We start from the raw sequence: 25,588 nt of genomic DNA, 5'->3' as shown, positions 1-25,588 counted from the left end.
TGGTGATGTTGAAGCATTTCCTCTATGAAATAGATACATAATAATAATAATGCGTATATCTGTCTCTGTCTAGTCACCTTGTCACTTGTTGGATCTTTGCGATATCAGCGCCGTTCAGCGTCAGCCTGCGCAAGCCTTATTGTACGGATTTTTAATACGGGATCAAAGGTACAAAAATTGGACTCCTTTACCTCCTTTACTCTAGTCTCCATGGTTTCCTCACTGATTTCTCCCACCCATACACTGTGCCCCCACCACGTGATTGGATTCCATGGTAACCGAGCGGGACGTTGATCACAACAGGCGACACTCGGCGACGAATGCGTATTGCGTAGTGACGAGTGAGCACTGGTCTGTCGCGTTGTGGGTTTTGGGGTTTTTACGTGCCTCAACGGTGGACATAATTGTAAATTTGTCTGCAGTGTCATGTTTGATCATAGCAAAGTGGTTTCCAGGATGGTGTAGCAAATACGGATTCCCAACAACAACATATTACACGTTGAAGCACTTGAGGAAATTTTTCAACCGAGCTGTGTCGCTATTTGCGACTTAAACTGCATCCGAGGTTAGTTGTAGGGATAAATCAGAATTTTGAAATTTCATATCAGTTCTTCATATTAGCAAGAATATATAATTTACCTAATTGTATTGACGTAAAACAAAAATATGTGAGAACAAATGAGAATGATTCTGAAAGTCTCGAGATATCTTAATTGTTGACTCAAGATGTGCAAATGCCGTAAACACTGGGCAAATTTGCGTGACTATTCGATGTTCCCGAACGGCCCGGGGATAATTATATTTTTCTACACTTATTTAACACTTCGTTCGATGAACTCGTAAGTTACGTTTTATTATAACGTTTTAACGTGTTTCGAACGACTTCAGGGTACTTGGGGGCAGTTTTTGAATCATCTGCAATCGTTATATGGCAAGTAACTGACCACATAATTTTTTACAAGTTAGTCCGAAAGCTATAAACGAATAATCGTATTATTCAACTTGAGTTGTTAATCGCAAAACAATATAATTTCCGTTAGGTGTTCACGCTCTTCCGTGCCTCAAAAGGATCGCACTTCTGGCCCACAAGGGTTCGCGGTTCTTAATATATCTTCAGTCAACGCCCTAACAATATATCGTTGCATTTATTTGTGTTGTTATAACAACTCTTAAAAGTATTTTCAACGTAACTCCCTTATACATGACGTCTAAATGAATTGAGTCAGGAGAAAAGGTATCTTACTTGCGTAAATTATACATATTCTCAGACTTTAAGCTTACTTTTCTACAAGTGCTCGAAATATATCGCATGGAAACCTGCCTAGTTGCTATACTTTTTTTTTGAAATCTGGAACTTGATTCGCATGTGTATGAAAATCTGTCAAATTACACGTAAATGCAAATTTTTCGATCTGACTGCGATTTTAATATGTGTACTGAAATACGAAAATCCGTTAAATCTTAAATCTCATGGCAGTACCGTTTACGCGAAACATGTTGACCAATTATTTCATTGAATTTTTATAATGATTTTACATAAAATTTGAACACACCGCGGTTATTCAGTAGGTAGAGCGATCTATCGAAGCGGACGCAGCTATCGCATCGACTAGAATTTATCACGTGCAATGATATCGCAGTAACATTTACATATTTTTGACTTGTTCAACACACCACCAAAGAATTGTCATAATTGCTCTGAGGCCTAAATTTTAGAGCTTTTCATAATATCGTAGCACAAAAGATTATATATCAAAATGGCAGCCAAATCCAAAGATTTCCATTAAATTATAAAATCACACAATTACTCGCCAGCTATGACGAGTGTACGACAAGAATTAAGTGCCTTTGCAACACGGACCAATGCGCGACGTAACGAACGAAGGAACGCGTTAGTCATAAAACGGACTCATTCGTCCGGTTGTGATATTAGTAACGCGGTTCAGGCAATGCTATACTCAAGTAAAATATGATTGCAGATTTTCGATGACTTTTGAGAGACGCAACTAAATACAATTTTTCACCGTTCAATTCAATTTAGATATCATAGAAAGGCACTTGCTGCATGTAATCTGCAAATAGTTGTCTTTTTTTTTTTAACCATTTTACAGTTATTGCATAAAATTACTCTACAAAGATCGGTGTGTCAAGCAATCATCATGCCGCGTTCTAAAGTCGCGAGAACAATGCCAGAGCTTGTGATATTACCTCTAGTTCTAGACATGAAAAATTTTCTATATATCTGCTTTTTTTTAATTGGTCATAGATGTTAAGCTATGCTCATTCAAAGTACTGCACGAAATTCATAGCAAAAATTATTGATTATTGCGTACGCTGAAATACGCGAGCTGTAAACTAATTGTGAATCATGAAGCAACTGAATGAAGTAGCTGTGGCAGCTACTCCCACTTGCATGTAATTACGCGGCAAAAAGCGACATACATGCATTTTTATTACTTTCACTGTATCTACAAGTGTAAGTATACTAAGGATGCTCTACATGCTTCGTATGTGAACAAAGAAAACCTTGTTTTCTGTACACGGCGCAGAGTTAGATTTCTAAGATTTCTCGCAACGTGTGATGTTGCCGGTAGAAAAATGCAGCCATCTCATCTGAATTACAGCTAATAAACATACCTAGTACATTAATTTTTTGTATTTTTGTTAATTAAATATTCTATTTATTCCATCAAGTGATAAAATATATGATACAGAGGCAGAAATAAAAGTAAAATATATCGGTGTTCTTGTGAATTCAGTTATTATGAATTTCTAAAGGTAAAATTTTCATATCCAATACATTGGTACAATATCTGAGAATACTTGCAAGAGATGCGTATCCAACTTCACATGCAATGTAAAACTGTTGTGGGACACAGTTGTTCTAAAAACAAAAACTCGATGATCCATATTTTTGAAATATCAAAATAGTTTTGCAAACATGAACGAACTTTTTTCGGTAATTTCTTTAAAATATTACTCTCTGTAAATTTTTTCAAATTTTTTTATTTACTCCTATCGGAAATGGTTTTTTTTTTTTTTTTTAATCCGTATATCATGGAAGATAGAAGTCGGACAAAAAGAACTTCAATACAAAAAAGTTTTATTTTTACATGAACTATTCAGTGCAATATATGTTATATTTTTGACGGCATCACAAACGCTATATTTTCGGTGAAAAAAATTGGAAATTCTTTCCCTTTCAAAGCGACATCTTTCAATTCGCTGTAAATTTTACAGGGTATTTAACAGTGTATTGGGAACGTATAAAATCACAGATCCAAGAGTGCAAAAAAAAAAAAAAAAAATGGCTGAGTTATCGGAGACCGCCCCATATGTTACCACTTGGAACTTTTCACGCAATGAATATTTTACTACGTCAGATTCACCCATCATTTTTATACCATGGACGATTTTTCTATCAGTCCACAGTTATCGAATAAGTTTCTTGCACGTTTACTCATTTCGTTGTTTGCGGACTATCAGCGTTATGTCACACGGAAAATGAACTTAAAAATATTTAGCCACATCATTTATTTACCGTTTCACCTTGCACAAGCGATCAAATTTCGGAATAAAGCCCCGGGATGAGAACTAATTTTCTCATGCTGTTTCAAAAAACTAATTAGAATTTTGCTGATCACAGATGTTACATGCGGGTATTATTATTCCTGTTTCGTAACTAGCGGAACCCTAAAATATTGTTGTTGGACTTAGGCATGATCTGCGATAAAATAACAGAGCAATTTGTTCTCTTAATTAGATAATATACTTTTGAGAGATGGATAGAAGTTATTACTAGAGTAGCGGTGGAATTACATGGTTGACGAATAGTTCAACTAACTAGCACATAAGATTTCTAATAGTTTCAAAAACCTATAACACGGCAATTCCCAGTGTGCCTTAAAAACCATGAAATATGCATTGTAAAAAATATCGGAGAACTGTAATGTTTTATTAAACATTTGGACATCTTTTTAACGAGAGTTGTCATGCATTTTTTACATAGCAAAATCGATGAACATAATGTATCATTTCTTGCTACGCAAAAGTTGGACAAATATATACTTTTTGAAGCGTGAATTGGCTCGTCCCGTAGACGTTAACTCGATACTTCACGTCGCAGTTATAATTTGATCCACTCGTATATTTACGCTCAAGGGTATCACGTATGTATGCGAGTAGAGGAAAGGTGTATTCACATCGTCCAGAGCCAGGTGGCATGGGGTGTCTTTTGAAAAGTCTTGGATATTAACGAATAAGGGGTTCTTACCAGTTGCACAGCTGCCGGTACCCCAGCAACAGCTGCTTCTTGGCGATGCAAAGCGTTGGCGATATACGTTCGCTTTACAACGTAACTTTGGAAGCAATCAGATGTTTTACCGTGAAAATACCTGTTAAGAAATGTAATACAACAGGGGTTGCAATAATAATTAACGTGATGTCTGAGGAATACAATAGTCCAAAAACAGTAGAAATGTGTATCTATATTATGTAAACGTAAATACATATCATCTGGTTTTGCATTCCTCGTAACAGAAATTTGATGAGATACTTGCACTGAATAAAAATTAGTCAAATAGCTATAGATACGAACTTCTTTATTTGTTTTGTTGCTTTGCACCTCACGAACAAAGTCGCAAATTTTTAAGTATTCGGCAATCAAACGTCAGTACCTACATTTAACAGACCGCCACTTAATCAAGTTTTATAAACATTGGCCATAAAAAGCCGAAGCATTTTTAGGTCGAAAAACGAACGTCACGTTCTTCGATCAAACGTGACGTATATATGACAATTGAAAACAAATCCATAGGGTGTTTTCTCAACTTCAAATGGGACCTGTTTAATAATTAAAAAAAATTTCGAAGGAGCTGATGAAAAAGTAGTCGAGTTGACAAAGAATCCTCTATGTTTCTATCTACTCGCCATATGTAGGACCTTATTAATATGATAACTGAGTCACTGCAGCGATTAACTATGTCTCTTCACTATTCATTGCCAACGGCGCGCAATTAGTCGGAGCTGTAGCGCATGTGTAGTGCTGTTTCATCCTGTTTCGTCAAATTGTGATTGATAACGCTTTCCGTTAATATTTACTGTCGCATGAATCATTTAAACAGTATACTGAAGTAATATAAAAGCATTTCCTAAGGCCTGGGTCGAAACCCACAAAAAACGTTGCGCAGAAATGCTCAGGAAACCTGAAGGAAAAAACACAGAAAATTTCAAGAAAACCTAAACTTCACAATATTTTATAGTACGTGAGATTTTCCTGCTGGAAATCTTCACATCGAACTTATGGTTTGTTTCTTTTGAGAGCACGAACGTTTAGAAATATACGTTCGATTACGAAAAGCCGATCGTGTAAAAAAAAAGCCGCAAAAATGGTCAAGGAAAATCAGGTAATTGCGTTATACATTCTAATGTCGATAGAGAGATTTCAAAAAGAAAGGAAACTAAATATACGATATATTTGGCAATGATTGCGTAAAGACTATCATACAAACGCTATATTAAAAATATTTGCCGTCCGATTTATTTAAGATTCCAGGCAAGTTCAAATAAGCCACTTTGTAATACTAGCATGGCGATGTCCGGACATAATTTAATTTCCAAGCGCCGTGCTACTTATTAATGTCCTCGCAATTTTTCCGACTTTCTTCTACCCACTCGGTACAGATAGAGAAAAGATTTGTTGAATTTACCAAAGATGTCAATCAAATATGGTGAAAGAAATGCTTTTTTCCAATTCAAAGTAATGTTTAGTACAGAGTAGAATTATTTGATTCGACAAAAAAATGGCCAACACAACAATTCGTGGTATGAAGTAAAACCTGATTTACTTGAACTAACAATAAAATCCTTTTGCTATTATCAGATTGTCATATTTTGTAAATTCAAAAATTATTAACGGGGATCAGCGAATCAATGTGTTGATCAATGTCAAGTGAGGTAAAATTGTGGAATTCATTTCTTGGGAAGTCTAGGTTTTTAGTTAGTACCTAATGAAACAATCTATTTTTTTAACATTACAGTTCTTTACCTTACCAGACACTCATCAATTATTCGGAATCGATACTTTTTTTTCATCCGATGCATCAATTTTCACAATCGAAATGAAACGATTTTTCAACCCCACAACTCATAACTGAGGTCCGAACGCACCCCACGCGATTTTTAGTCTTCGAATGGGTTTTTCATTAACTAAATGTAAATAAAATCATATTTCTCGTACACCGTTCTCTTTATGAAAAAAAAAAGACGAAAACCACGTCCGTTTATCAGCAGCATAGGATAGTTCGTACCCCACCCCAGTCATGCGTTTGAAGGTAGAAAAATAAAGTCATCAGTTGTAGGGTTAAATATATATTCCGCACAACTGTAGCTCGAAGTCCTGTAGGGATTGGCAAGAAAAATGTCGAGCTCCCTGTGCGTGCGAGGTTTCGTTCACAGAAAGCTCACGCTATAATCCGTACACGCATACATACCTCCTTGCATCGTCGTAATATAGGTGGTGTTGCGTGTAGTATTGATTTTCAGCAGCTCTAGGAATAAAGACGTTGCATTATACTTGTAGTTTAACTGAAAAATTACGTACAGGCTCGTACTTGTGTACAGAAAAGATTCGAGCCGTTTGCTACTAGAATGAGTTCTTGCATACGAATTCAATAGTATTGACCTATTCGCCGTACTATAATTGAACAAATGTATGAGGCGTGAGAACTCGTTCAACTCTCTACAATTTGTCTAAGCGTATGGGGAATTTATAGGTATAGTGATGTAAATGTTTTGGAAAAGGATCACTTTTAACGATACAATTGTTTGTTTTTTGTTTTCCTTTTAGTCAGAGCGAAGTATTGCGATAGAAGGACGTTTGGTTATAAGGGTCTTATAACATCCACCCCGGAACACCTCAGGTGTAAAAAACACTGATCTCTGTATTAATTCGATGCGATATGGTATAAACAGCCTTGTGACCCTTGTGACCCTTGTCACAAATAGAAGTCATGTTGTTTGTGATCAATTTGACAAATTTAACATGGCCGCTCACCCGAACTTGCGTGTGTAATAAGTGGTTCAATGTACCCGAGTGCAGTAATTTTCTGTGAGGTACTTGTGCTAACGAAAATAAAAATTGTTTATGACACACGCAAAATGTTGTAATAGCGCTGACTTGTACATATTGTAGAAAAAGAGGTGGGGCAGAATAAAGGACACTTCACAAACGAGTTTTGTAATATATACAGATGTGAGGTTATGTGTACTTTAATTACTTTACTCGTTGTGATGTCGAATAAAATTAAACAGAAGTAATATGTCCATTCTGCACATAATTTTTCTGTCATCTCCTTAGCAGAAATAAATGCTCGACGACCTTACAGAATTCTCGGAGGATGCTTTCGATCGATTACTTCGAAAATTAATCCGATTTTCATCAATCAATTGCCAGCAGGATTTCGACTGAAGTTTACCAACATCCATTTGGAACACTCGTCTTTGGAGTTGTACCTAATTAATCATTTCACAGCAAAGAATTATATGGTATGTTTACAACTGTGTCATGAAAATCCGAGACACAACCAATTTATATTTGTAATATCGATCATAAATAAAACTGACTAATCTCGTGAAAATCACATTATTTCGTGGTTATTCTTGTTACAAACTGTAAAACGATTTATCAAAATACTCTTACTTATATGTATTATAAGACTTAAGGGGAACCGAAGGCCCGGGGGGATATTGCAGTATTCTGCTATGTCGACTCGATTGTACGTTGAAACTTCCCACTTAGAGAATTTATAGCTCTTCGAGAGAGCCTACTGGAAGAAAAGCTGGGAGACAGAGAGAGGAACGGTAGGACGATATCCTCTCTCTTGCTGCCTCAGACCTCTTAATGAAATGGTACAGTCGAAAATTAGTACTTTTTTGATATCGTTAACAGGAGATGGACGCACGTTAAGTGTATGAAATTATTGCATTTACCCAAGATTGAAAAAAAAATCAGATTTAAATTATGAATAAGGGCTTCGATATCAATTTGTCATTTTAAACCGCTTTAGAAGAATGAATAATTTACTATACTCGTTGATGTCACTCCACGACTGCTTATTTTTTTTGGAAAACTGTTTCGTACAAATTTATCGAAACAATTTTTTCCTCTCAATAGTCAATTTGATACGTATTACCATTTGTTGATTAGAATTAACATCAGTGCGATTTTGAACAATTAAATACGATAACAACGTTATAAAATAAATAGTCGTTGTGGGATTTTACAGAATCGACTATCAAATAAAATGACTCGTCTGCAGAGTAAAACGAACGAGTATATTTTTCTCTGTTTTGAAACGATTTTAAATAAATAATCGATATTCAAGGACTTGTTCTCTTTTTTGCATTCTTCGGAGAGTCACTGATAGAAATCTTGGAAGAATGAAACAGCGATATACATCAGACGTTGCCGGAAGACAGTAAAACTTACCACGTTTGTTGAGTCAAGAAAATTAACTTCAACTCAATCCGTCTAGTGTCAGTAACTTGCTTGACTAGGTCATATATAGGTTATAGACTTGCCTCTACTTGTTCTCGCTCTGATCGTACGTGTTCGATCAACTAGGTATTTATGAATTTAGCCCGAGGTGGACTATGTCGGATTAGGCGATGACGATTGCACAGGCAGGTGGTCGTCGTCCGTTACAACGCATTACTATACATTTAGCTACGAAGCTGGTGCAAAACTGGAGTCCCTCTACCCGAATGACTTGCGATTATTTCAGAGAAGCCTAATCGAAGACATGAATTCATTGGTCTGAACATAAATGGGCCGTGCCATCGAAACCAAAAGTTAGGAAAACTCGAGGGAATCCATCGTTTAAAAATCTCCACCATCGTTATTTGCGACAACGATGCAGCGAACACTGATGAAACTCCTCTACCCTGTATGCAATCGAAGTGCAATTCTGAGAAACTTCGAATAACAGAAGCTCAGATATCAACAATTTTAAAAAACGTTTTGTAATTGGACCGTGCAAAATGTTTGAACTCTAATGTTATTCGTTCGTTTATAACGTTTTCAAGCTTATTGCACTCTCCTTAGGAATCTTCAGTGAACATCTAAATTTGTTTTCGCAAATAATCACTCCAAAGTGGCTAGAAATAGCTTTGTGTAAGTACGATCCATCAGATATTCGTCAACAATTACATTTGCGGATAACAACTGTACTATAACCTAAAATTTCTCGAATGTTGAATAAAATGTAAGAATTTAGTGACAATCGAGGTAGAGTCACAAGAAGTCGCAGAGTGACTGTGAAAATGCAGAGTTGATATCTTTTAGAGTGATTCATAAGAATATTAGACTCTTAAATTAAAATAATTACGGTACTTGCAAATCATTGTATTAAATTGTGTAATGGATTCGAATATCGATAGTTAGTATATTGCTCTGTAAAGAGCATAATAAAGTCTTGCACGTTTCGTATAAACCATTATACGAAAAATGGGAGTCACGTGGTATCGTGAGTTCGCTGGCTTACGACTCCTGCGATATACTTCGCATACAAGAACCAATGAATCGAATAAATAATACCAATCTAAAGAAAATTTGTTTTGTGGTAAAAAAGAACGGTGTTTGATGTGAAGTTCCTATCCTAAATAAACACCCACGTTATTAATAGGTGGTAGATATTTACAAATTACTTTAATGTTTGATTAATAGTTCCACCTGTTTCTTCTACAAGTCAGGGACTCCACACGTGTCAGATCATAAACGCATCACATAAATTAGCACGAAATAATGTAATGGCGGATCTGCTCGTCGGGTGAGATCGGAACAGTTCGGAAACATTCGACAATTTTGCGCAATGTTTTTTCGTATAGACGTTTAGAATTTCTCTCAAATCCTGTTTGCAGAAAGTGTAAGTGCCTTTCAATTTAATACGCGTTTTTATTAAGAACGTTAAAGTTTCCTACATCTCTTATAACTTATGTTATTCGAAATACTTACTTTTACAGTAATTTTTGGAAAATTTGTCATTTATCCCTATCACTTTTTCACACTCACTATTTTCCAATAGTAATTAATACTGTTTGTAAACTTCGCTCCTCTTTTCTTCTGCTCTACACATATAAAACTGAACATCTTTCTGTCTGTACGAATTTCACTTATAACTCCGGAACTAGCGAATCGTTGCTGATTCTTTTTTTTTCTGTCGATAGCGACAACGTCTGGCCAGGTCTTATGCTATATTTCGTATATGCCTATCTATGCGAACGCTGACTAAACTCTTACCGATAGGGGAAAGTAATGTTCAAGACTTTCCAAAGTCTCGACGAGATCTATAAAAAAGTTAGCGAGAGCATATGACTATGTCTGATAGTTTTGCCACAGGAAGCATGTGAAACTAGTCGCGGACCGAGCAGCAATGGACTGCTAGTTTAGAAATACTATGATCTCCTATTATTGTCGGAATGACTACTGTTGTACCTCGATTACCTCTAAATTTGTATATTTTACTATAATTATAAATGAGCAATAAAGCTAGCATGTCATACCAAGAGCAATTGGCTTTTATCTGAAAATCATTGTTAAAAGAATTTTTTTTTTTGCCCTAAATGAATTTTGCGTACTTCTATTCAACATATATTTAACAAAATTCTATAATATCTCGATATTTTTTAAAAATTTTTTTAAGGGGTCCGTCGTGTCCCACGTTACCCTAACTATGCGTAAAATTTATTCGAAAATCGAAACGGATAAGGGTTTTCTTTTTTTTTTTCGAGTGTTCGAAGATATTTGGAATACACGATGTATTTTAACCCTAGAACTCACGTACGGGTAGTTAACTAACCCAGCCGTATTTTAAACTGCGCTCATGACCTAGAAATTGACATTCAATTTTACTTTGATACTCCAATAAACGTATTTGACTTGTTATTGCGAAATTTAAGCGTCAAGAGTCGCATGCATTATCTAAAGAAATATACTTGACATACCGAAGCAATTTCCTTCGTTAACTCGCTACTTTATATTTTTACGCGCGTGAACTTGGCGGTTTGTATAACAGGGTTCGTACGTGTAGAAAAAAGCTGGAAAACCGGGAAAACTCAGGGAATTTCGAAAAAAATACTGGAATTTTTAATCTGTCAAAAAAATAAACTCGTTCTTATGCAAAGTACTATCGATCTTAAGAAAAAAATAATAGCACGTAAGATTTTGTTTCGTCGCACCCCTTCATACATTCTATGTATATTATTTAATAATAATAATTATGATACTTAATGCCAAATTTTCTTTCGGTTTTTTCGTACGGAAAATCGCAGGCTGTTGTTTATAAATTATTAATCAGATAATAAAATAGTTATAATACTATATAATATTAAAGATATTAGTATTAATGTCTAAAAGAAATTCATTAATCTGCGAGAAGTACCCAACGGTTCTTTGTTGCCTTTGCGCTACAGCAGTTGAATGAGTTATACGATTTCTGCCTCAATTTGTTATTACTAATTATATACTATCTTTAAAATGAAATAGCTAAAAAACGTACGAAAATCCCTTACAAACACTTTTCTTGTCACGTTTTTATTAACTTTTTTCGTATTATCGTATTCCGTATTTTTCCCGTTTTCATATCCCAAAATAAATATGTTTTTTTACCGGGAGATAGATATATTTATCTTTCTCTGACAGTTTCATGTATCCTTTTCAAAATCGCATTAGAAATTTGGATATCGGTTCATTACAAAAAGGATCTGAGATTTTATTCCAAAAACTGACGTTCTACCAGTTTTTTTGCACTTTTTGGTAGTTAATTAAATTTTGTACCGACTAAATTTCAACAAAATTATATTTCCTGTTTACCATTCGTTTCTTTATTAAAAAAGGAAAATATTTATGTACTTACAAGTCCCATTATTGCTTTTAGAACGATTTTACGAACGAGAAACTCGTGGGGTTGTTAACAACCCCACTCACGGCGTTAGAAGGTAAAAAAAAGATACACGTGCTCTAGGGTTAAAGATAGAAAAGGTTTAACCTTGGATACGGTACAAAATTAAATAACGCATGTATTTCAAGTCGCTACTCCATGCTGTAATTTGAATGTCGCGTAGAAAGAGGCTGTTGTTGAATTTTCAGAGTAAAGCACACCAAGAATTGACGAGAACCGTAACCAGTCTGTTGAAATTTGAGTGATAAAAGTAGAAATCATAACAGCCTCAGGTGTTAAAATTTCTGTTACTTCACTTGGCGTCAGATAATAATTATCAGTCGCTTCACTTCGTGGTTAGAAATTTTGTGCCTGATGCGCGTATCGAATACTTGGTCCAAATGGGGCCATAGAATTCTTATTACACGTACGATCTACATCATGCTCGTATTATCTACTTGTAAATAGTCGTATTTCATGCTAATCAGTTGAGAGCTTATCTTTTATAATTGGAAAGTGTTCCATACGACAAACTCTTGTGCAGAGTAAACGTGGCAGCTTTCATTGTTTTTTTGTATTCCGAAGAATCCTCCAGTTGTACGACGAAATAACTTTACCTCCGTGTAACAATTATCCTGTTAAACGGGAAACAACTTGTTACAAATCAAATACGCTAGTATTTCATTATTTTCAAAACGTTTCGTCAAAACGATAATGCTGAATTGTAATTTCTAACGTGCTCTTTGCATCCGCTCATTCCAAAAGGAACCGAATCATTATTCTGAGAAGATATTACAAACATGGCAGCTATGTCCTTTATTCTCTGTTTGCACATACGTTTTATTTTAGTTTTTCGACTTAGGTGATTAATGTTATACTTGGTGATCATTTTAACATCAACAAATTTCCCATTTACATATTTTGTTCCAATTTGTGTATGAGAATGAATCGACATTAATCCATGACGTAACGAGTAATGGAATTTGTGAGTTTTGATAAACAGCTTCACAAAAATTTCCAATTACATTTTGCTGCCATTATTCCGCATGGACTTTTCCTAGGATAGATTTTACATACAAAAAAAAAACAGGCTTAATCAATTCTTGTCCCTCAAGACCATTATTATTATACTTCAATTTTCTTCGTTTAAAAAACTAGTCAACCAAACTCCAATTTGGGGATCTTTGACAAATATTTTGGAAACACATTATATTTCGTGCTGTTACGTTTCCTAATGCCCCATTTAACATAACGATAATTTGTCCTAATTATTTTTGTTTCAGCTGGCGTGGGGAACTGCAGTTATGGAGTTACAGAGCTGGCTACTTTACCATCTCGTAGCAGTCACCGACTGTAATCAAGGTAGGCAGCCGTGAATTTTCATTTGTTGGTCTTCCAGAGCCCGAAATAGTGGCCCGAAATATAGAAATGCAAATTCTTCAGTCACACGAATTTTTAGGAAAGCCATGCGAAACTGTCAGCTATTACATTCTTCTCGATCCGTAATCTACCGTATTGTGTCTAAAGCTTGATTGTTGACACGATGTACAATATAAATACAGTCTTGACATACGATTGTCAGCAGGAGTCAGCCCGTGTAATCGTAACAAGTCTATACTTGTCAAGTAACATTACCTGTGAAGATACATGTAATATAGATTTATAAACACATAAATCTAGTGCGGATGATATCGGCGGTTTTGCTGAAACCTGCGGCATGCTTTCGAATGTTTTTTGGAATGCATATTAAATTATTCCTCTTGTGTTTTTATTCTTATTTTCAAACTTGTTCGTTTGATTTTAGCGCTCTCATTAACCCTTCGTGGTCACCAACGGTCCAAACGACCCCGCATTTAACCTTTAACCTAAAACTACTATAAACCATGGAACTTGTTGGATTTCTTTTATGTCAAAGTATCGTATCTCAAGAGTATCACCCTAAAATTTTATGAAAAAAAAGATGTAAATTGCAGAAGTTGTAATTTTTTTTTTTTTTTAAGTATATTTTACGCGTCGGACCCTTGATAATTTTTTCGCTATTTTGAAATTCGATTAAAATATAATACCGTTAATTTCACATTCTAGAATGCTTAAACTAGTATCCTGAATTTGTACGCGTCATTCGGAACGATACGGTAACGCAGCAGAAGTTCAAACACGATTAGGGTCATTATGTTCCCATGTGACCAGCGTGTTACAGCCAGAACGTGTGACCACGGAGGGTTAATTTAATCTACTAAAGTTTTAGCGAAAATTTTTTTTCTCATTTCTTCCCAGTAATTAAAAATTGATTTTTAGCTATTTTTAAGCAAATTTCACCGAAATCCATCCGATCAGAAATCTCAATATTGACCGGTCGAGTTAGAATATATAGTAACGAACTTAGCATTAATTTATATCGGTTTATGGTAATATTACGGACAAAGAGTCTGAACATTCGCCAAATTTTAATATATCCCTCTTTATTCTTAAATATAAGTAACGAACATCAAATTACACATCATTTTACCTACACATTTTTATGTGTTTATATTTGATTTAATTTTTACTACGCTTCATTTCAATCCTTCGACCTAGCATTAATTTGAATTCTGTTTTGGTTTATTAATCGTTATCACGTTTTATTTTGAAAAGCATAAGATACTCAGTCGTCTTGAGTTCGTTTGGTTCATTTTCCTGGGTTTGAACGACGTGCGACTTCCCTTATTTGCACTTTTTCTTTGGACTCCGTTATCAAGAGGAAACTGCGGTCTACCAATGTTTGATGGTAAGTATGGAAACACTCTTATTTTTAATTACGCCTATTGGTGCACAGTTATACGTCAGCATTCTGTAGGATACATATCCTGTATGTTTCATCGTGCCATGCCGTCGTTGCAAGTAGATTGAGATATTCCTGTACTGACTGACTCAAACTGTTATTGAGTACTGGTCTAACTGTTTACGGTTAACTAATTCAGTGTATCCATTTTGACAAGAAAATATCAGTTAACAAAATAGTGCAATAATCAATGAGAAGCACGATATCTATGAAAGCGCCAACGCAGGGCTCAACACAACAAACGGAGTCACTTCGGGTAACTACCTCGTTTTGTTTGCACAAAAGTATTCTTACGGCATACGCAATTATATCTGTATATATATACTGTGTGTGTGTGTGTGTATATATTTATATGTATATAGTACGCATAAATTTCCATTCATTTACTCCAAAAACCAAAAACGAAAAAAAAAAAAAAACAACAAGGAGATACAGTATTATAGGATGACCTGTACATCCTGTAAAGATAATCTCCATTATCTGTATACATATAGGTGTGGCTGATTAAAATATTTGTAGCCTGAAGTACTCTAACGAAGAAACACGTGTGTAACTCGTGCTCATGATTCGAAAGTTGAAGCTAAAGTATCCTAACTTTCGATAACACGTTCATATTAAATTCAAAATATTCAGTAAGGACTACTTCAGCACATTTACGTACTGGCTGTCATATCAACCTTTCCATGCATAAATTGACGATATTAATGGCTTGATAACAAACGCTCAAAGCTCATTAAGGATTTCAACTTTAATACAGTAAACGATATTTTGACAAAAGTTACGAAACTAATTTATAAGCCGAAAGATCAAAGTCTGAGGTATTTGTCCCAATTACACACCACGGTGAGTCTCTAAAATGTGTTCGAATTTCCATACAGTGATGCAGTCCGCAGCTACGGGTGGCGGAGTATTTCCGGCTGGTAGTAGCGGCAGCAGGGCTCGGGATCTGGGGCTTCGGGCCCAGAAAAAGATCCTGGGACGAGTCGTATCGACTGGAGCAGGGAGATCGTTGCTGATCGACGACGCGACCACGTCCTTGCTCGACAATCTTTATAGACTTGCCGAAAGAGCAGCGAAAAGCAATCCGGCCTTGGATAGAAAACAGCCCGAAAAACTTCTCAAAAATATCGTTAAGTTGTCGATCAAGGTGAGACCCCATCACTGTCTTGTCCTGGGTAAAGTGAATAATCGGAGATCTTATTGTTTTCTGCAATTATGTATTTTGTAATCGTAAACGTGTACTGCACGTATATGTATGTAAATGAAAGTAAATGAGATTTGCAATATATAGTTTCAGTTATCGAAATTCAGTCGAATTGACCTTACGTTAAATGATCCATATAATATTTTCACGAAGTAATTTAGTATATCTGTTTATTAAATATCACTCATGAAGAACTACGAAATATTCGCCACGCCGCCGATTGACAGTTGGCCATGAAATTCAACTGAACGCCATATGCGAGTAGCTGTTGATCCGGCTGTTGGTTCCCCTCGTCCTCTGGATCTGACAGAGTTAATCGGCAGGTGGCTCATGGTCCTTACTGCATTCTTACACTCCGAATGATTTATATTATTAGTGTTTATAACAGGTTGATTAACATTTTCTAAACAGGTTAATCAACATTTTTTAATTCTCTTTTTCTTTGTATGGTTTATTTGCAGATCGGCCTTTTGCAACGTAATCAGCAACTGGAAGCATCAGACGAGCCAAAAATCGTAGAGATCAGAGCAGCGCTCAGGGCTGTCGCAATGGCTGTCGTTTCTTTTCACGAGCTGGAGTTCAGCTTCGATAATTCGTATTTGACGCGATCTTTGGAACGATGTAGAACAGCTGTACAATCATTGATAAAAGTGCACCTAACGGGAAAATCCCAGGATCGGTGCGATCAAGTCTTTGACTTTTTGACCCATCCGGAGTTTCTTGAAGCTATTTTCAGACAAAATTCCGAACTCAGACCAACTCTTGGACTCCTAGTCAGTGACATTAACAAAGCTCTCGATGCTGGTCACCTATGATTTGGAATATTCACGATATTACGGCTGAATAAGCATTACTCAAATGTCCAAACGATATTGTAAGAATAAGGTTGAATCAAGGGTTTCAAAGGGTATGCAGAAGAAAGAAAAGTCCTCAAGGTATAAAATACAAAGGATAAGCCCCGTGATCCTTCCCGAGGATGTTAATGTATCCGGATTTAGTCAGATTTATTTATTCACCGGGTTTCGAGCGTTAGGCGTTTATCGTTTAATATACACTGCAGGGTATAGTCGTGACCGTAAGTGATTTATAACGTAAACGTGCTCAATAATTCGGTATGCAATAATTATGGAATACTCCCTTTATTCTAAGTAGATTTATTGTACTTTATTGTCTCCTATTTATTCCACTTGCTAATTAATCAAAGTTACTTGCACTCGGTGTTAACAATACCAATTATAATGAAACCAAATAGGAAGGTGAAAAACGAAAATGAAAATGAAAATGAAGCCCTGAAACCTTGTCCCCGATATCAACACTACATTCAGGGTTTTGAAAAATGTCTTAAAAGACGCTGACTCAATTTTACATACCGCAAAACAAATGAAATACACATATCATTGCATATCATGTATACAATGCATTTAACGCGAAACTTAGTGTAAATTTTTGTACATACGTAGGCACACCTATTTCGCATAGTCATGAAACACTCGCATCAGTCTCACCACATCACATGCACCGGGATTTCCAATGTTAGTTATTAATATCGGGTCTAACCCAGCACTCGGATATGTATTTACACGTTCCAAGTATCTTAAATACATGTATATTCAATGAAGGTTTGAAAAAAATTCAAAGAAAAAAACACAATTTTTACACAATATACACCCACTTTACACCTTACATTAAGTAACAATTATTATCGAAAAAAATGTTGTATTAAAAGAACGTTAATAAATTATTTGTAAACACATTATTAAGTACGGATTGGCAGTGTCAGTGTTTTCACTACCCTGATATTTGTTTTAATCGTAAACAACATTTCCTGTTTAAATCTTCTATACTACATATTTTATTTTGCGTATTTCCACCATCGTTCTATCATTAAAAAAATAATATTTGAATGAGAGATCTATGGTGGCTTCTAAGACATAATGAATCAAGTATTGTGTACTTTATTCTCTTGCTACGTTATTGCCTTCATTTTACGTGGATAAAATCCAATTACCGCTTCACTTTACTGTTTTTACTGTTTTTAGTAACTTTTTTTAGGTTAAAATTTTAATTGTGGGAAGCATATTTTTTCTAAGGTAACCAATATTTTTCCTGAATCAACAAAATAACTATAGCTTCAACTTCTTATCAACTGTATTGTTGTTTGCACTTTCAAACTCAAGCTTCTTCTATAGTAAAAAAAAAAATAAAATCACGAATTCTATATTTTGATATGCGCGGGATCCCAAACTATTTGTACTGTAATTCGAACATGATTAAAGACGAAAAACATAAATTAAATAGCCAGTTAACGCTGCGTCTTCTTCAAAAAACTCACAGATCGAGATGATACTGGTTCATGACCCCAAAAGAAGAAAAAAAATTACTATCGAGATCTTTTCTCGATAAAACATACAGCGGATCTGTTTAAACCTTTTGGCACACTTTACTCAGTATTCGAATATGTTCATTACTTTTTGATTTGAAAAATATGAAGTACGATTAGTCGAGATTTGAAGTTCCGCCTGGTCCACTGTAAGGTCTTTTCCACCATACTCATTGGCTGCGGGGTACGACGTATGCCAAGCTTGCGCTTCCGGTGAGATTTGATAAACTTCATAATTCCGTGCCATTTCCACGAGGGTTCGTGAAATTGAAAAACAGAATTCCGTATTTCGTACGTACGTAATTGCAAAGCATTTTAAGGAAGCTCGAGATTTTTTAAATTTAACGACGGTACTTCGTACGTGATTAAAAACATCACTTGCGTAAAAGTGAACGAATAGATCGTAATATCGGTAAGTTCCAGCCAAGATACACGGCAAATTGTACTCACATAAATGATTTGATGGATACTCATAGATCGCATCGATACACAGTCTAATGCATACTTTAATATTGATTGTGAATATATTTTTATAATACGCAATCCGTAAACACTACATAGAAAATTGAAATGTTCTTCATATTTGGCTCTCTATAAATAACTGAAGTTACTTCCATTGATTAAGATATTTAATTTCATTCGGTATGATAAATTTTTTTTCCCAATACTTTCAATTGAATTATTTTATTTCGGGTCTGAGATTGGTTTTCAAATACCATAGCAAAGAATTTATCTTACTGTTTAAGAGAAGAAAAAATTTCAGTATTACGGTAAAAATGCCAAATTCCAGCGTCAGTAGCGTCAATAGCGATCAGTGACGAATATTACTACAAATTGTAGTCGTCTGGTTAGGGCGGATATAAAAAAAAAAAACAATTTTCGAGTTCGAGAATCAACTGATAATTTTCAGTTTTACTGAACAATGCAACAGTGTAAAAAATTCTAAGCTTATCTGAAATTGCGATAACCAACGAAGACTTTAAATAAGGCGAGATGGGTTGAATTTCATATTCAGAAGCCAGTCGAAACTCGGTCAAGTTGTATTTTGTAAAAGCACCTGCCTCAGAGCTAACCAGGCACAAGCGAGGCTTTGTGTTATACCAAAATTACGATTAGAAGGTGAGAGCTCATTCATTGCTATTTTAAATTACATATGAATGAATTCAAACAAATCATTGAATTTTAATATTCTCAATTCGAAACAATTTCGAATTATTACCATTCAGGCAATTTAAATTAATTAACTCTTTCATGTATACATTTTTCCGCACGTGCGATTCAATTGAAATTTTGTATACATGGGCTTTTGGGATCGCTGATTACGAATCTGAACTCGAAATTCGAAATATCCAATATTAGCTAATACTGAGCTTTTTTCGAATTTTCGACCGCCATATTGGATCCGTCATTTTGAATATTAAAAATCTGACCGTGGATTCGTGATCAGGACCCCAAAAACCCCTGGATACCAATTTCCATAATAATTAGACTTGTCGAAAAAAAGAAATCGCGAGGATAAGTGTACTCACCAATGTGCATGAAAGGGTTAAATAAAAAGTAACTAACCTTGACGTTAAATAGGAAATTTATACAATTTGTAAACAATAAATGTTTTTCGAACTAAAAACAGAACGAATAAGCTTTCAAGAGACGACGGTCTTTTCTCAATTAAGAATAATCAAGAATTTACTTATCATATGATTTTTGTATTTTTATAATATAAAAATTTTAAATTAGTAATATTTACTTCCATGAAGAAATAAATTAATAAAAGAATTCCAATTTATTCCGTTTAAATTAAATGAACAAGTAAGAAAGTTTTTTATCCTTTCATTTTTCATTTTTTTTTTTGTTTATAATTGTTTTACTATCAATATTAACGCAAAAAGTTACTAATAAAAGTTACGGGTTGTTGTATCAACTACACATAAGCTGTCTACAAAAATATTTGCAGCCTGACGGTTACGGATGAATAAAAAAAAAACAATTACACCCTTAATTTCAAGATGGCGGCCGTTATATCACCCTTAAAGTCCCGGAAACTGACTTTTACACTCATGGCCGACCCTCCCTACGAAATGAAATGAAAAATCGCGATCTTCCCAAAATGCACAGATGACCTCTTTCGACGCACCATTCGATCGTACTAACCAGACCGAGGGGTAAATCACTTTCGAAATTATGTACACTACATTTCCATTTCCCAAAAATTCTCGCACATTACCTTATAATATTGACTTGTAATATTATAAACTCGACTCTAGAATTTTCAAATTCTTTCTTTATTTATAAAAGTTCCTAGAAACCTTCAAAAATGTCTGAAAATTCGCCAAAATCTTCCTGTAATATCTCCGATCATCTTCAAACATCGCTTCATATTATTACCTGCCCATTGTATGCCAAATCTTCCTTGTGATCTTTCCATTGTGCCCGCTTCAAAGTCGGACATTCTGATTCCGTCCAGCTCCATAGTCTTTCTTTTACACAGCCATTAAAGGCTACATAATTAAGTGAAGAAAGGATACACTGTAAAGGTAATAAAACTTACTTATTGTTCGCACTTGACTGATTGTATGTACATGTAAGTACTCAAAGAAAACATAATTGAAATTCATGTTCCTATATCTTCCAACAGCGACGCCCGACTTCACTAAAGGCCAAAAAATTTCATTTCTTGACAGTATCCCATAAGTGAAAAAGTATTTTATCAGTTCTTGACGAGTGACGACAAGACCTGCTGTTGACCAACAATATACTACTAAGAAAAAATTAGTAAGAATAGTGAAGTTCCCAGTGAAGTGAAAATGAGACTACGGAATGCAGTTTTTGTAATTATCGATGCATTTACTAAATTTATTCTTTATTGATCACTATTTAAGACATATCGATACCGCGTTGCACGTGTTCTCTGGAAGCATTGCGATTTGTTGTTACTCTCTTTGGTGCACATACTGTAATAAATGAAAAAAAATGTTTAGCTAACAAAGAATTTTTTTACTTTACATAACAAAAAAACATCGCATAGTAATTGCTGTTGCGCGTGAAAATTTAGGGTCCATAAAAGCTGCGTCCTATTAGTTCGTGCCTGGTGAAATATCCGCGAAGAAAAGATACGCTGTAAACGTGGATCTCCGTTTGAAACTCGACGTCTCTGTCTGTCTGTCCGTATGTTTGCGTATAATTCTAGAACTACCGAACCGATTTTGATTCTTTTTTTTTCTGTGGATAGCTACAGCTCCTGGCCAGATTTTAAGCTATATTTTGATAAAACCAGACATAACGATATTTGCAATCCAATACGAAACGGAATCACACAATTATGCGAACGCTGTCGAAACTCTGACGGATAGAGAAAAGTTATACTCATGAGTTTTTAAGATCTTGATGAAAGATCTCGCTGAAATCTACAAAAAGTCCTCGAGAGCATATGGCTACGTCTATAATAGTTTTGCCACAAGTAGCATTTGGAATTATTCGCGAGCGGAGCCACAACAAGCTCCTAGTTCAGTACAAAACAATGCTCAATTAGAAAAAATGTCGAAGTACACTGTGTTGCAATGATAGCTATCTTTTAAGAATTTTTAATTACAATAGCACTTACAAAATACCCGTGAAAAACTTCGACCAATACTTTCCAAATTTAAATGTTCTGTTCCTACAGAGTTCAATTTTTTGAATGGCGTCCCTGCGGAAGAACACGATATGCCAATCTTGACGTGATAGAATAATATCTCATACGAGTTCGATTCCTCAGTGTTGACCAAGTGAGATCGTCTGATCGAATGCACTTTTTATACTACTTATGAGTCGTAGATCATACACAACCCAAACCATTTTTCTAGGTAAAAACTATGTAAATTAATGTATATAGATGTGAAATTGTAACAATAACTCTTATACTACAGGTCATACAGATCACAATTTGAAGAATATGTACTTTCTGAAACGATTCTGTTGAGAGGAAACGGTAAAACTTTGCAGGCTGAGTGACCGACTCCACTTGCGAAAACGATTAAACTTTACTCGTCGACGAGATGATCGTATGGTGGAGATATTATTGTATGCAAGATAGGGGAGCCAATTTACTCGAATCGGGAATTGAGATGTCAAACTTTCTTGTGCCGAGTGGTGAATTGCAATTATGTTATTATCAACAATCGGTTAACGATAAAAGTTTGCCAAGCCTTCCCAAATCACTACATACATTATTTGAAGTCTGTTGACCTACAAAATTTACGTCACTTAAAAAACGTCGGTAAGCCACATTTTGAGATCTGAAGCTTGAAGTGGCCAGCTTGCATGAATTGAAAGACAAAATATCTCGCGCATGCGCAGTCAGACGCTCAATTTGCTAAGTTACAAATTGGTTAACGAGGCGCATGACCAGTTGGGAAAGCTATTTCGGCGCTTGATTAACATAACACGTTATGTCAGAGAGGGTAGAATGATTTTAATCTCAAGATCACGTTCAAGCGGAGTGGCGAAATGAGCAATTTAGATTCTTCAAAAGGAATAGTTGGATAGGTTTTGAAACGTTGATGCATTTGAGAACAAGAATACAAGGAAGGAGATTCTTTTAGAAATCCCGACACTGTTTAAATCATTCAAAAAAGTTGTTGATGAAAATTTTTGTTCAGAATGTTCATTTAAAATTTATAAACTGCATGTCTCTGTTTCTCATACAAATACTCACTGAAATATGTACACATACCAGAACTCCTGTGATATATCTCTTTCTTACAGTTCAATTCTGTCGATATCCAATGAGCTACGACGCATAAAATTTTTAGGTATGAAGAATTCAACTAACGATCGGTATAACTTCGGGACCACAGGAGTCGGGATTGCCAAAAGTCCAAATTTCAAAATTGACGGTCAGAACGGATTCTGCGATATGTTTGGGGGGGTGGGGGGGCACAGCTTGGACGATCTAGAATCATACCTATTTTTAGGAGTGTTTCTTTTGAGCAAATAATTTTTGAACATCTTGATCGAAAATTAACGAAATAGTTGCGATCCCAAAAAATTCTGCGCTGTTCGAAGTTTGAGCACATGGGGAATAATGTCTAGTTTCGAAATTTTTAAAGAAATGCTTCGATTTCCTTCAGATTTAGGTTTACGGCAATTTTTTCTTGTCACTTTGCATGAATGGTACTCGTGAACATACACGGTATTTTTTTCATTTCTGCAAAATCTGATATTGCTGCTAAATACCAAATGAAGAAATAGTTGCAAAAGCCATTCATTATATTTTCATTCGTGATTTTCTGACTGATTGACGAATGTTTTCGACAGGATCCGGAAAAGTGACGTATAACAAAAAAAAATTTTTCGAAATTTTAAGAGGAAACTTTCGATCGGACTTAAATACGCGGATTGGCATCTTGGAAAAACAGTTCACTTAACATGAAAAGGTAAATACAATATGTAGTAATAATAATTTAATATATTTTAGTCCTCATTTCAGAATATTCAGTCTCGTTCTAGAAGTAGGTAGCTCATTAAAAGAAAAGAATATTTTGCGTTTTCGACATTATGTAAGCACTACGATACAGTTTTAGAAGCAAAATAGCGTTGTTATCCTCTGGTCTACAGTTTCTACTTGATCACACTTCCTAAATAATTTTGAACATGCAACGAGATGTTTTTAACACATTGCACCCACTATTGATTTCTGATCTTCGATGCATTATAAAATGGGATTTTAACGGTAGTTCAGGTCAAAGTCAATACAAATAGAAGTTCAGTGACAAGAAAAGTTCAGTTGCAAATATTTTTTTAGTTTCACTTTTTCCCTTATAAATTCTTGCTATAGATAATGAAACACAAAAAGAAATAGCAGTATGGAAGTATCCCCGTCCTTCATGAACTCGTTTTTGTCACCCAATAAAATTACAATATTTGCACAAAGACACAGAGTCTACTCGTAACGAAGAGCATTATGTAACAAGTTAAATTGACACTTTGGTCCCTTAGCGAAAACTTACAAAACTATTACAGATGGAAGGGAAATTTTAGTTGAATATGAAATGCATTTCACAATGATAGATGGTAAAACAGCGAATGCAATAACAGAGCCGAAGTCTGTAATGCGTTGCCAATTGTGTGAAACGACGTCAAAGGAGTTTAATGATATTGAAAAATGAAGAAACCAGAAATCGACCTTAGTGGTTTGAGATACGACTTATCGACTTTGTATTCATGGATCCGACGTTTTGAATGCCTTCTACATATCAGATACAAATCAGGTATTCTTAAGGACGAAAGCGCGTGGTAAGAGAGAAAGATATTATGAAGCAGCGTATATGTATTATTCAAAAAGCCTTTGAAAGCGAACTGCAGTTGAACATATATCGACTGCCCGAAACCAGGGTTCGGCAGCAGTAATGGCAGAAATATGGCTTGGCGATTCTTTGAAAACTCACCCGTGTTTGCTAAGATTCCGGGAGTGGATGAAACTTTGATTGATAAATTTCACACGATATTGCAAGTTTTGTGAAATGGATTCGCCGTTAATGTCGAAGTATTTCAAAATTTCTGCTTCGAAGCCGCGAAAATGTTCGTGAACTTGTATCTCTAGTATTGTATCCCACCATTGGTTCATAAGATTTTGATTCACGGAGCTAAAATTGTCGACTGGAATGCACTTCCGATCGGGCAACTGTCGGAATATGCTCAAGAAGTGAAAAACAAGCATACCAAAAAATATAGAGAAATTCACTCGTGAAAATGTGCGAAAGACAAAACAATGGAAGATGTTTCTCAACGCATTATCATCACATCTGATCTACATATTTCGAGTATGAGACAACAGTCGAAAAAACCAAGAAAAAGCTTCTCACCTGAAGCTACGGCTATGTTTCTGTGTTCCGATGGTTCCGTGGACGTGGTAGAAGATAACGATCGATGCGTATAGCTCAGATTTATTTTAGTATACTGGGTTGTAGCGTTTAAAATGAAAGAAAAACTGCTTGAACATGCCTCATATTTCATCAAGCCACTCTTTGCACTATATTCACGACAAATCGCCCCGAAAACCCGGATATAAGGAAACTTTTTGTTTGTATCAATTAACCATTCTGAGTCTTGAATTTAAAATTTCAACATCAAATTCGTTGTCAGCGACCTCGACAACGATTACACAGAGTTTTACTCAAATTCAATAAAATATTGTGCTATCGGTCGGCCATATTCGATCCGCCATTTTAAATTTTGCCAATTTAACTTCAGATTCGTGATCAGTGATG

General features: G+C 35.3%; 1 protein-coding gene across 3 annotated transcripts; it reads left to right on the top strand.

Annotated features, from left to right (window-relative positions):
- Nucleotides 1-285: 285 nt before the first annotated feature.
- On the top strand, nucleotides 286-17,712 carry LOC124301400 (tumor necrosis factor alpha-induced protein 8-like protein). 3 transcript variants are annotated; one of them, XM_046756371.1, is made up of 6 exons: nucleotides 286-565; nucleotides 6,848-7,108; nucleotides 7,358-7,545; nucleotides 13,220-13,298; nucleotides 15,636-15,904; nucleotides 16,423-17,712. In XM_046756371.1, exons 2-6 carry the CDS (start codon nucleotides 7,084-7,086, stop codon nucleotides 16,774-16,776), a joined length of 915 nt encoding a protein of 304 aa, XP_046612327.1. In that variant the 5' UTR covers nucleotides 286-565; nucleotides 6,848-7,083; the 3' UTR covers nucleotides 16,777-17,712. The 3 variants fall into 3 exon arrangements, with proteins under 3 accessions (XP_046612327.1, XP_046612329.1, XP_046612328.1); XM_046756373.1 differs by lacking the exons at nucleotides 286-565; nucleotides 6,848-7,108 and adding an exon at nucleotides 7,184-7,252; XM_046756372.1 differs by lacking the exons at nucleotides 286-565; nucleotides 6,848-7,108; nucleotides 7,358-7,545 and adding an exon at nucleotides 7,891-7,908.
- The last annotated feature ends 7,876 nt before the right edge of the window (nucleotides 17,713-25,588 follow it).

Source organism: Neodiprion virginianus, chromosome 3, assembly GCF_021901495.1.
Source record: "Neodiprion virginianus isolate iyNeoVirg1 chromosome 3, iyNeoVirg1.1, whole genome shotgun sequence".
NCBI lineage: Eukaryota > Metazoa > Arthropoda > Insecta > Hymenoptera > Diprionidae > Neodiprion > Neodiprion virginianus.
The sequence above is the reverse complement of the archived record's forward strand: the minus strand, read 5'-3'. Positions and strand labels throughout refer to the sequence as shown.